This window comes from Megalops cyprinoides, chromosome 24 (assembly GCF_013368585.1).
Source record: "Megalops cyprinoides isolate fMegCyp1 chromosome 24, fMegCyp1.pri, whole genome shotgun sequence".
Taxonomy (NCBI): domain Eukaryota; kingdom Metazoa; phylum Chordata; class Actinopteri; order Elopiformes; family Megalopidae; genus Megalops; species Megalops cyprinoides.
Window position 1 is genome coordinate 15,265,780 of NC_050606.1, and position 14,271 is coordinate 15,280,050.

General features: G+C 39.1%; 1 protein-coding gene across 1 annotated transcript in view; it reads left to right on the forward strand.

Annotated features, from left to right (window-relative positions):
* LOC118771417 (POU domain, class 6, transcription factor 2-like) overlaps positions 1-4,493 on the forward strand; it is a 71,947-nt gene extending 67,454 nt beyond the window's left edge. The window contains exon 9 of the mRNA XM_036519405.1: positions 3,784-4,493. Coding sequence (XP_036375298.1) covers positions 3,784-4,300 — 517 coding nt within the window. The 3' untranslated portion in view covers positions 4,301-4,493. The remainder of the gene's footprint in view (positions 1-3,783) is intronic.
* The last annotated feature ends 9,778 nt before the right edge of the window (positions 4,494-14,271 follow it).

The window sequence follows — 14,271 nt, forward strand, 5'->3', positions numbered from 1 at the left end:
CAAGGCAGTTAGCATTACAAGGATATTAAAAACAGATGCCAGTATACTAAAGTATACTCCAAAAGCATAATGGCTTGTGGAATATATGGAAATGTAGTCTATATATAAAAAAAACAAATAAAATAGCATAGCAATACAGCTGCAAACATTCGCACAGTCACAGTTCCCTTCCCTTCCCTAAAAATAGACATAACTTTTATGTTGTGGGCAAATTTCAGCAATGCCTATTCCTGGTAAAATATACCATGTGTGTCACTGAAAGCTTTAGACATCTCAAATTTAGACACAGTATCCTAGCCAGCTATGCAGCTCCCAACATGCCTGCTTGGTATGACATTATTGAAGTACATAGAAAGTTGTGTTATAATATTATTTCATTTATCTTAGCAGTTTATATTAGTGTATTTTGCCTCAGTTTTATTCTTTAGGGATCCGTTGTCTATTTTACTAAATGATGAAAATCTTACTCTAATTCAAAATTCATTACCCTGAGTGCAGTTTAAAGCACTTAAGCACTTATGCCATTTAATAATTACTAAGACCTAATACCACCACTTTTACATTTCACAGGATAGTCATTAAATAATGATAGTAATAATGTGTTTCACAATATAATGGTCTAAATGGTACTGTAGACTGGGCCATAACAAATTTGATAAAATATTCAGATACAGAATATGAACATGTATGTTGGATTCGTTCATATTTTTGAAAAGCATATGATGTCATATATAATGAAATATTTACCATAAAGTAACATGTTAGAGATATGTTAGAAATGTTTCATAATTTCATCAGATAGAACAGGTAGACATGGCAATCAAAGGTTGAATTTAAATTAAATGTTTGATACATTCAATATATTCAGGCACAAACTAGAACACCTATAATCGGTATGTAAGTTATTTAAAGTTGTATATTTGTGTGGTATAACATTTATTCACATGCACTATCACACGAACCAGCTAAACCAGGAGAAATATATAAAAAATAAAAAAGATTGGTAATACTTTTGCTGTGTTACATGACAGAGCATGTCTCACATTAAAGCACATTGAAGTACATATGCACCCCAAATGCATTTTGGATATCTACAGCATATTTCCAAAGTATGACTGAACAGGTGAACATCAGCTACAGCAGCTTATATTAACCTCTAGAGCCACAGCAAGAGAGCAGTGTGCAATTTTTTTAACTTATACTGTATATATAGCTATATAGATGGGCGTCACTGTGGCTTACCAGTAAGGAAGGGCTCATAAACCAAAGGTTGCTGGGTCATGGATAACATGCAAAAATTTGAAACTATATAATTTGATCCGGATTAGAGTGTCTGCCAAATAAATGTAAAGTTATATCCTTTATGTTGGACTACTTGTCTAGTTTTGCCAGTGATGGCTGTCCTTTTAAAGCTGTGCGTAGCCAAGCTAAGCTATCCGAGAAGACGTTAAGTAGCCCATCGCTGTCCTGTCTTATCCACAGTGTAAAAATGTCCATCCATACAATGAAACTCCGTGAACGCGGACCACGCTGTGTGTGCATGTCTGTGTGGTGCAGAGACTCGTTAAGTGTGTCTGCACGGTGCACAGACTCGTTAAGCTCGCCGAGGGAACACGCCTTTGCTGACTGAGTGGGTCTGGGTCGCATCGATCCGTGGAATGTCCCACGTATTTTTTTTTTCCGTTCCTTCTATATTCCCTGCAGTGGGGCTTTGTTCTCCCTCTGTAAAGGGGTACGGGGTCATAAATAAGGCGCCGAGGGGTGTAGCGTATGCAGCTGTATTTCAGAGACCTGCAGTGCATTAGTACGTGCAAGAGCCCAAACAGAGGCACTGTGGTTCAACAAACACCTGCACTATAACAATGTGACCTCAGCACGCTTTCTAACCCTGAGATGGCCATAGACATTGGCTCCTTACCTGCCTGTGGAGTCCCATGAAAGACATCCATCCCTGTGCAGGGTGTGTAGGCTCCTGACTTCCATGGTGCCGAGGGGACAAAAATACTATTGAGTTGAATAGAAGGACCTCGCTCCTAGGAGTGACGTGGCAGTACAGCCTGTGGCAAAGACCGCATGTAAGGCTGAGTCACTCAAACACCAGGCAGGGCTGTATTGCACTCTCGAGCCCTGTATGTGTCGCATCCATGCAGTTTAACAGGATTTTCATCTCCGCTGATCCTTACGCTGTAACGGCTGGAGTCAGGTCACACACACAGTTAATAAATCAGGGACAACAGATAAACCCTTACTCTACTAAAGAGCATGGTGAGCCTGATTTTAACCATGCATTGTTAAGTTCTGTTGTTGTATGGCTGTAATGCCATGGCAGTTCTATCCTGAGCTGCATTACCGGTAGTATTGCAGCTCAGGATAGAACTGAGTGTATTACCTGTCAAATCCTTGTGCGATTTGCTAGAGCCTTTTGAGCTCTTATGAGTCCACCTACATTATATTTTTGAGCAGTGCAGGTATTGCAGATGTATAAGAACACACATTCAAATGTTTCTATGGTAACTCTTCATAAATTTGTAACTGTGTACATGATTCACGAGAAGGTGTGCGTTTCAAATATTTAACGAAATATAACATGGTCCAGGGTGACAAAGTTAAAAAATAAATAAATAAAACAGTTAGTTATGTATACGTAAATCATTTTGGCATATTTTACTGTTGATTCGAACAGGAGTCAAAGTGTGCTGTCTACATGAAAATATTGGTCATTTTATTTTGTTTGTTCAGTGTATTTTGTCACCCTGTCTTTTCTTTGTTTTTGTAACACCTTAATTTAGATGGCCATATATAAGCCCCTCATTATATTATTTCATTAATTGCTGTGTTGTTCATTATGCTGTCTCAAGCTTATGTTCTTTTTTGCATGTCTTCATAAGTAGTATGTGCCTTTAACAGTATGTGCCATTAAAAGTACATGCCATTTGGACAGGGGCATTTGCTTGCTAATTAATGCATGGGTCAGTGTGGGATCTTGGCACAGTAATGTAATAATGTGATTAATTAGTTAAATGCAGTGCAAGCTACTACTTTCATGAATTCAATGTGAATACCTTTTTTATTCCACTTCAGATGATAAACTGTCAATGAACAATAGCTATATTGTAGCGTAGGCTGTTCCTTGGGCCAATATCTCAGCCATTCTTTGGAGGGGTCTCCTTATGCAGCACAAGGGATCAGAGTTGAACTGTGGCTGTATGCAGCTTCAAGTAACCACTTCAGCATCATGTAGTGCAGGCTTGGGGAAGCCTGGGCCAGAAGAGCTGCAAGCTTGCTGGTGTTTACTGTGCCTCAGTACGTAAAATTGTAACTTCAGTCATTAAACTGGCAACCACCTCAAGTGCTTTCCTGTTCTAAAAAAGTAGCTACTTGAACAGTAACTTAGCATCTGATTAACACTTACAACAGCAGGTGAAGTGATGCTCTCCCTAATTAATGGCTTAAATTTTATGCTGAGGCACAAAAAAAGCAAACCTGGGGTTCCCCAACCCTGACGTTGACAAAGTCCTCTCATGCCTTTAAAACATGAGGTAAAGAGGAACATTGCCTGGGGCTTTGCCAGTTACCCATGACAGAGAACCATGACATATAAGACTAAGGTTCTTAGTCAAAGTAGATTTCAGAGATTTCAGATCCCAAGACCTTAGTGTAGCAATGGTTTGTAATGGCTTTCTGTTCCAGTGTCCTAGGGAGATCCCCCTCTCCCCATCAAATCACAAAGCCAGGCAGGACAGGGTGCCCAAGTAAGACTGTTTTCTCTCAATTCTCCCCCAGACACACCATCCTGCGAAGCCACTTTTTCCTCCCGCAGGAAGCCCAGGAGAGCGCTGTAGCTAGCGGGCTGAGTGCCAAACTGAACCCTGGCCTTTTATACCCCGCCAGGTTCGAGAAGTTGGACATCACCCCAAAAAGCGCCCAGAAGATTAAGCCCGTTCTGGAGTGTTGGATGGCCGAGGCCGAGGCCCGGCACCGAGCCGGGGTTCAGAACCTGTCCGAGTTTATTGGCAGCGAGCCCTCCAAAAAGCGCAAGCGGCGGACCTCGTTCACCCCGCAGGCACTGGAGATCCTCAACACCCACTTCGAGAAGAACACGCACCCCTCCGGGCAGGAGATGACGGAGATCGCCGAGAGGCTGAACTACGACCGGGAGGTCGTGCGCGTCTGGTTCTGCAACAAGCGGCAGGCGCTGAAGAACACAATAAAGCGGTTGAAACCGGCCGAGCTCGACCCGGCCCCCTCGATGGACGCGCTCGCGGATGACCTCCTGAACCCGCTGGAGAAACACCCCTGAGGACGGGATTTTTAAAAAAAAAATCGAAATAACGACAAAACAACAAACCGCAAACACCAAATCTCAAACTCTCTGATTGATTCCAGCTCAAAGCGAAAGCCAGGTGCTCGAGTGTCAAGCCTGAGAATCATTTTGTGGTCAGCGGGGGTCACCACCGGACAAATTCTGTCTAACGCTTCTCAAGATCAGTCAAACCAGCAGCCACTGCAAACAGTTACTCATTACTGTACATCAGCATCATTACTTCATCCAAACTGAGGGACTCCATTGAAAAACCAAATATAAAATGATAAAAATATACTGTTTCTGTGAAAGTGTAAAAAGGATTTTAAAGAAGTGCATAATCTGTGGAAAAGAGTTCATACATGCCTGCTGAGCTGAGAGACTTGAATATTTTTCGATGCCCTGTATTGGAATTTTAGTACAAGTACAGGAGGAAGGACAAAAAAACAACTAACCAAAGTCTGAACTGGTGTTTCTGATCCTTATGAAAAATCTACTTATTTCTTTTTTAGAGTAAATGTGTTCTGAATTTTTACATTTATATTGACCGTGTACAAAACTGTATGGTTGTGGGTAACCCTTCGGAAGTTTTTGTTTTCATCTCACTTTGCTTGTATGGCTAGTTTTGTGCTCGTGATTATTTCGACACTCTAAATGCAGTTCATGCCTCTGAAAGGTCCAAAGCAAAATGGCTCTCATGAACAGTTCATATTTTCAAACACAGCGTTTTGTATGTGTCGTTCATTAGTTAAGCTAATATGACTTCAGATAATCGTCAGAGATTGGTTCTTACATTGGTTTAGAGGCTTTCATAAGATGTATGTGCCGTATCTACAAAATGTGATTTTTAAAATCTGACACACAACCTAATAACAATGTCTTTTCTCGCTGTTCTGTTTGTTTTTCAACACCAAAAAACATCTTGCTCTCATTTTCGGCTGCCTGTCACTGATCACAGCAGCATGGGGCAATGTAATTCCATTGTGTTACCTGATAGCCAAAGAACCCTGTTATGGGTCCAAGGGCTTATGAAGATTTTTCCCAAAGCTAAAAGTACCACTGATTATTTATGCATATGTACTTGATACTGAATGAAAATTATCCATTATTATTTATGATTATTTCACTGCCTCAAATCAAGTGGTTACCAGAATGTGACATTACAAAGGAATACATTTTTTCATGTTTTGTTCTGCAATTTCTCTTCAATTCTACTGAAAGCAGAACACAGCCCTTGGAGTTCCTGAATATTTCATTTTATTTAGCTCATTTGAGAAGGTCTTTTTTTCTTTCAGGCTGCAAACTTTTACAGAACAGCTCGAACCAAATGAACGCCTGGCAGAGACACTTTACACAAAGAAAGTTTGACTGTAAAAGAGGAAAATGGAAAGAAAAAAAATCAGCAAGGACTTAATTGATAGACTAGGAAATAAAAACATATATATATAGTTTTATATCATATTAAGCAGTGAAAGGAGAATTTCATACCCCGTAATGGGTGAAGCTACTATTGTGCTGCCAAACACTAACTTATCTGAATGAATCAAAAGAATTTACTCTCCCCAAAAAAACACAATGGTGATAAAGGATAGTTCCAGCCATTTTGGAGTTTGTGAAGGCTCACTCTTCCATTACCAATAAAAAAGTCTCTTACCTTATTGGGCCTTAAGTATTGAACAGACGGGAATATGACAGAGGATGGACACCATATTTGCTGTATAGATGTGTTAACGATGTCAGAATACCACATGCGTGACAAGAGTGTGCTTTCCTGTTGCACTCATTAAGTTTGATTTCAGCCCTGTCTCCAAGAAGATGGTGACACATCAGAATAGAGGAATAGATATAAGACAGACAGATATTGCAAGGAAAGGACCTTTATAGTACATCTCATTATCTTAACATCTGAATAATTTTTATATCTTGTTTTATTGTTTCCCACCCAGCTGAGAAGGTTTGATCTACTTTGACTTTCTGGAGAGGAAAGTAGTTTCCTGTGAGATGGGAAAGGCACTCAGATATTCCTTCTTTTTTTTGTTTTTGATGTACTTGCCCAAATACATTGAGGATTATCCATTTGAAGTTGGAAAATTTAGCTGTATCAAAGCTTATTCATTCCTTCCTGATTCCTGAGGATTACAACAGACATAGTTACAGCATACTTAACCTGCTTTAAAAAATAAATTGCATTTTTTTCTCTTATAAATAATCTTATTATTAATCTTATATTTTTCTGTCATAAGCTTATGTAAGCCTGAGGGTGTTCTGTCCTTTCTGTAGATTGTCCTTAACTTTGCCAGGATAGTAAAAGTAGAGTTACATTTTTGTTATGTACTGTACACATAATTGTCTGTTCCATCCAGATGAAGAAAAGTGTAACACTTATTTAACACTGGATACTTAAAGTACAAAATGCAATGCAGTAAGATAAAATGGAATCTGGCCAAAGCTACAGATGAAATGCAATGGAGTAAAATGGAATCCAGGCCAAGGCAGCTTGGTGACAGTCAATAATAAATAACATGAGGCACCATTATAGAGACACAGCCTGAATTTAGCCAGTGGGTTTGCAGCTATTAACAAATTCAATTACTCTTCCTGAGAACAAATAAAACCACCCTCAAATTAAAGTACAGCTTGCCATTTTAGTTTTCTAACTTTAAAGGTTTCTAATCTATAAAGGTTTTGAATACAATTATCTTTTGAGGACCCCATAACTTTAATTATGTTTGATTGCCGATTCAATATGATTGACAGTTAAAATGGCAAATGCAACTGAAATAAATAAATAATTAAGTAAACAATTTAAAGTCCTGAATATTCATTAGTGGAAATCATGACCAGTTTTATTGTGCTTTTGTAAGTCACTTTTTGGTTTTTCAGTTTCTCACACACCATTAACAGCTTGGCAATTGTGACAATTAACCCGAGAACATAACACTTTATTTTGTTATTTGAGGTTAAAAATGAAGCACCCAGTGCTTACACTGAAACTAATTTCCACAGTCACAGAATTTGAGGCTGTTTTGTGTTGTTTTCCCTTACATGTACATCAATTTTTGAACGTTCCACGACAATACTACGATTATTTCAGTTTCGGTGCTCAACGTTTTCCAAAGTGATCATATTTTATATGCTGACATCATTTTCCAAAAAGCCAATTTCTTGATTTCAGACACAAAAGGGGAAAGATGTCAGAATAAAGATGTCAGAATACGATAGCACTGTCTGTAGTTTCCCCACTGGAAAGCTCCTATATTGAGAGGTTGAGCAGGGAAAAATAAATGCACAAAGTGAAGATTCTTTTCTCAAATGGATTTCGGTTCTGCTTCGTGTTTATTCATTTAAATCTGCAAATATATCATTTTTTGTGTGGTTAACAGTATACTGTTGTGTATTTTCTCTGAACTTGCTTCTATGCTGAATGTGTGTGAGTGAATGCATTTTGGTGTTATATAAATAATGTTTATTCCTTTTTATTTCACTGCACCCTCTCTTTCCTGGTATAAATACACTGTGGAACAGCTGAGAAACCTAACAATATAACCAAAAAAAGAAATGATTATAATGCCTTTTATCAATGTTGGACCAAAGGTCAGAGTAATGTCGCAATGTGCACATTGTACAGAGATGTGGTATTATGTCGCCGACAATCTTGCAATATGAAACTGTTATTTAAAGAAGAATAAAGAGAGCGATAGATACATAAGAATTTACCTCAGCACTGCACCCGTCCCCAGATTCAATCTCACCAAGCTTCTACTTAGGTTTGAGTATTACATTTACAGATACGCAACACTGTGCTACTCGTGGCACAAGGACAACATAGAAAACGCTATTGATTATAATGAACTTTGGCTTCTCAAATCAAGCGCCAATTTTCCACTGATGGGGAATGCATTTCAAAACAAAAACAGCACTGGCTTCGGATCTCTAGTCAAAGATAAGGACAAAGTGCAATGTAGTTAGATTGAATCTGGGATTCATGGGCAATGCCATAAGAAACCCCTGTTCCAAAGTTCCAAAACACACAGAAGGAAACAGAATGATGCTTTTCTTTTGTAAATTTTGTGAGGCGCACTGGTTTTTTATTATTCTAGTTTACTGTTGTTCAATGGTCATCAGGGTTTGTACAGAGCTGCAAAACTATGTAATTATTCTTTACTTTTGTTTTTTGTGTAATTACCATGCTGTGAAATCTACACTGATAAACTTTCAATCATTTGAAATTCCACTGTATTTGGGGTAAGGATAGCTTTGTGACCAAATCAACTATGAATGCATCCTAAGGAAATACTGAAATGGATACAAACACATACAAACTGGTTTTAAAAGTAGGACATCACATCAACCTTGAAACCAAAGCTAACAAATCTGCACAGTTTTATTTCAGTGTTATGGACTGTAAACTGTATTTTATCACTAGAGCAATACCCATTTGGTCAGTACGGCTGCACTTTGCGCAATTTTAAAACTGCTTCAGGTCTGTCACCTTTATTTGTACCATAAATATTAAACAATTGTTTGACATGATTAGCTTGTTTTGTCTTTTATGGGTGTGTGTTCATGCGTTGTGTCTTCACGTCCACTATGTGTGTCTCTTTCTGGCTCTAATGCATTAAGAAAATGTCAAGCGTTCTACTCCTATCTATGGTATGACGTCACACAATGTGGATTTTTTTCTATCACACTCACATTACAAAAGTTTTAGAGTGCGGAAGACTGTGGAGTCGTTGGGGGATTGACATCTTACAGACCCATTTTAAAGACCTGCAGGGGCAATGGTGCTGTTTCTATGCAAAATTTTGACATGGCTTGAGCCAGGGTAAACTAGCTGTGTCACAAACATACAGTACCACCCCAACCCCGGGGTCCAGTCTTCCACCCATCACGCGATACATCTGCCTTCATTTGCACTTGACCCTACTTGACCTTGTCAATAGTGGTCGATGACTCTTACTGACAGAAAATCTACGCCAGTGCTTATGACAGTGTTGCACAAAAATTGTTAGCACTTTTATCTGAACTTGTCAAACAGATCTTTAATCCTATTCTGTCGTGTTTTAGATGAACAAAATATAGAAACATAACGAACAACTCATTTTGATTCTACATTGGCAGGTTGGTCTTTGTCAGAATGGTGTGGAGGAAACCCTCTTTCTTTCCTTTTATTGGCTTGCGCAATTTGACTTCAAGCCACTCTCTTTGTTTAAAGCAGGCTGATAATGTTCTGCTTCAGGTAACAAATCTTTAGCATGCAGAACCAGCACCTGCAAACACTGTTGTGTGGAATGGTCTTTCTGATCTTCTGAAACTAAAAAAATACAAGTGCACGCGCACACACACACACACACAATCACTCATTCACATACTGTATAAACATTCAACAATGCCATTAACTGAAACTGAGAAAGACACCATAAGGTGTTTTCACTTCAAAAGACTACAGAGTCAGATTTCAGAGAGGTTTGTATTAAGATGCATACATGAAGGCTCTTTCACATCAGTGCCACAGTACATGTCTTTTCCCTGTTACACAGTCAAGGGACAAACTGGATTATATTCACCCGCAACATTAAAAACAAGCTGGATGAAATTCACCCACAGAATTAAATTAAATTCACCCATAACGTTCACCCATGACAGCATGTTGTAACTGACCTCCAGTATTGAAAGTGTACTGGTTGTTACTGTATACAGAAAAGTAATATGTATTTTTATTTACTACAGAACTTATAGGTAATGTCAATAAATAGACAGATAATCATCCAGCCCTATAGAAACTATGCGAAATGTCATCTATCTAAGTTGCAGTGGAAATGGTGTATACTAAACAGAAAAATAATATACTTTTATCACATTACTTCTGGTGATTGGTTGTTGATGTAGATGGACAATGCTACAGGCCCTTGCTTAGGTTTCTGACAGTTGACTATCTGAACTGCAGATATGCATACGGACCCCAGTGTTACCAGGGACCATTTAAAAACTACACGTATACTGCGTTGCTGTTTTCTGCTAACAGTGGTGCTTTTTACTGGAGTTCCGAACAAAAATTTGGGAGAATAATTTATAGACAACCCCTTTGCAGTTCACCAAACCTAGACAAACTGGTCCCGTGCACAATTATAAAATCACCCTGACCACTTCCCTTAAACTTTACTCCATTTCTCCTATCTCCATTTATCCCCTATTCTTATTTTATAATGTCCATACGGGGGGGTCAACAACCTCGGCCTACGGCCACGTGTGATCCATTCACCAGACTCCAAACAATATGACGTACCGCTGTGGCCACATTGTCAGCAACCTTAAAGCTTTGATTGGATGGAAATTCACATCTACTGAATCGGTGGCTGGCTAATATGTGTGTATTCTGGCAGTGACTTGTGGAAAGAATGTACTCTGCACTCTGCACAACCATACTGTGGCACGACTGATGTATCATTCCATTTCACAGATAAAGGAATCAAAAGAGGACAAACCACTGTAAGGATGTTTCTTTTGTGTGTGGTGTAATTTAGAAGCAGAATGGTAAAAGCTGGCAAGTAAACATGTTGGCCTTCAACAGAGAGTTCTTGAGAACTATTTTTTTATAGTTTCATGGTTGTTTTACGCTTAGTGTGTGTCTTATAGATTTGTTGGATGTTTTCTGATATTTTGTGACAGGCTTTGCAGACAGTTCATGGTAACGCCTTGCAGTGGTTTGGGGAATATTTTAGAGGTTGTGAAATGTTTTTGATTCTGCTTGGGGGATATTTTATTTGACAGTTTACTGCACACTATATGGAATACACTCTGCCTTTTCATCACTTACATTTATAGACTTCAACAAAACACGGACAGCTCAAAAAATATAAATTAAAAAACAAAAATGATAAAAAAAGAAAACAACAAGAGGGGTAGGGTGAGAAACGGCAGATTGCTGTCTGCTTTAGTTTTCATAAATGTATTTGTTGGTTCCCAGGTAGACCTGCTGTTCATTTTAACAAGGTTGCAGCAACACCCTCCCATCACACCCATCCACTCCGAAAATGACTGGGAGAAAATGGTCAGTAAAAGCTCAAAGCCAAGGAAGGACGAAGCCACCAGTCTGGTAATAACACCTGCTGTCCCCTGCACTCCATAGCCATACCATTATGATCTTCAACCACAGCCATGTGCGCGTGTGTGTGTGTGTATGTGTGTGTGTGTGTGTGTGTGTGTGCATGCGTGCATATGTTGTTTTAAACCTGAGTCGTTCCTTTTTTCTGTTTAAATTGGGACAGCAGCATGAAAGATAGAAAGTAAGAGAGAGAAAGAAGGAAAGAGAGAGGGAGAGAGAGAAAAAAAAAGTGTTTCTCCTGTGAGTTGCTAAGGTACTCCCAGTCCATTGTGTGCGCCCTGTTGTCAGGTTAAATTAGGGAGTACAGGCTCCATAAGTGTAGGAAAATCAATACTTGATGGAAGATTGCGCCCGGAAAAAATGTGTTTTGATTCCAGGATTAATTCTTGACCAGATGCTCCTGCGAAATCATGTGCCATTTGACACATTCTGCCGCGCAAATAGAAGGGAAACACTCAAGCTGGTTATCTTCCAGGCCCGATGTTTATGCTCTCAGGGCTGCGGACGGAAGGCGTGACTGCTGTGAATTGGGCCTGGAGTCCACTTCTTGCACACGCCATGCTCTGGTGTGGGGCTGAGGTATTCTCCTGGCTACTCTCGGCTACTCTCTGAAATGCATTTCACCGGAGTATAATGCATTTGTCTGCAGCGCTTCCGTGTCTCTTGTGTCTTCCTAGATGGCGACTTAAAACACCGTCCGTCCTTAAAATAAAGCAGGAGTCTTCTGTTGTTGTTTTTTATTGTTTTTTTTTTTCACAGGAATGGGCATGGAAGAATGGAATGGGTGAAATATTGATGAATGAGCTGATGTGTTTTGTTCTAAAAAAAAAAAATAGCACGCATCTTCACTGAAGCTTCAACAGGAGGTGAGCTAGAGGGCGTGTATTGTATAGGGGAGGCAGACCTGTTCCAGGAATTAGATAAAATGAGATCTCTTAGAAGCAGATAAATTGATAGACATTTTACAACTTGTCCACTGATGCAAATTCCATGCTGAGAGAGGTGAAAGAATCTTATTACACAATCACTCTTTTGAGTCCCAAGGGCCTTATCCTCACTTGCACACAGATTCAACAGAACTTAGTCCTTTATGTGGATTTAATTTCACTTGCTCCATTTTATCCGGAGAGATGTGGATTGGCCTTCCTGCTTCTTTCAGTTCCCATCATTCATTTCAAACAATTTCTTTTGATTCTAGTCGTTCTGTGCATGCAAACAAAACAACTTCAGTTCTTATATTCTTTGTTGTTTTGAATACTGATTTCATACCGTGTTCAAACAAAAGCATGAGACGTATGGATACTTCTATGATCTTGTTTATCTGCCATAGCAACGACCTCTTTTTTTGGGTCTCTGGCTGAGCTTTCACTGTCACACGTAATACTGATACCCTTTTGTAATTGTCTCAAAAGCTACAACGTCCAAAGCATTGTCTTTCATCAAATGAGAAAGAGTGTGTTCATTCACACAAATCAAGGAATTGAGTGTAACAGGAAACCCAGCTAACTTCTAATTAGGACTGTCTTCATTCTCTCTTGCTCCAATGCCTGTTAAAATTGTTGCTACTCTGCTGGATATGTATATCAGGCTGAGATCAATATTTTATCTGAACACATTAACCAGGAATACACCAAATTTGCCAATATCATATCAAATGCATGTTGGATTTTGAATAGTTTGGGCCCTTTTGGTCACTGTCCTGTATTTCCTTAGAGGCGGGTATATTGCCCTGGGGTCTCAGGTTCTGGAGGGGCCCAGGGAAGGGAGATTCTTTGGGAAATGTGAGTGAATAAAGATGCAATACAGCTACTGTTAGAGCAATCACACTTAGCATTTGGCACTCAAGAGACTTCAGTGACAACTGCCAAGGTGGTCCTAGTGATGTCACCCTGCCTTTGTGACACTTTTTTTAAGAGCACAAGGAGCCAGATAAAGGGAAAAAAACAATGGCAGCTGCTCATTACGACTGTGGCATGAACATATATGGTCTTAATTAAGAAAGTCCGTCACAGTCAAAATCTAAACCTGCTTTCTGTATAACAAGTAAAAAAGTAAATGTCTGCAGCACCACCTGCTGGCTGAAGCATATTCTTAAGTATCATCATCATGATAAGGTAAGCACAATGTTTAGTTACAATAGTTCATAGGTCTCTTCTTATATACATTGTAGATGACTTATAGCTATGACTGAAGATGCAATTGAAATTGTTTTATTGAAAGTTCACAGGAAATTCCAATATCCATGCTTACTCTCCCAAAACCAGTCCAAACCACTAAATATACTGTGTGTATAATCTGTGTGTGTGTGTGTGTGTGTGTGTGTGTATGTATGTATATATATATATATATATATATATATATATATATATATATAGTATTGTGATGCAAGCAGGGGTGTAGTCACAAAGGGTGGCACTGGTGGCTATGTCCCCTCCCAGCTAAAAGCAGTGAAAGGGCATTTTGCATCATCTGCAGCCCTTCATTAAAGGATGATAGTAGATGATAAAAAGGATGATAAAAGGACTGAACTCTAAGTCAAGCCAAAGGTCCCAGCAGACCGCCTTCCCATGTATTTCGGTACCTAATGCTTTATCCTTTCCATTCATATACAGTAAGCTATTAAGCAATTCTGGAATTTGTTGTCCTAGCTTATCATGTATTATACACTGTATATATAACTTATAACACCGGCGTTTTCTATTATGACTGTTATGAATGTTCAACTGGGAGAAAAAGCAAAAGCTTACCATACGAAGCTCCTCTTCAAGAGCAGGCATTACAATGATATTGAAAAAGCAGATCCTGGGTCACAGTTAACCAAAACGATGAGCTTTGCTGCCATCTAGTGGAATATTATCGTGTA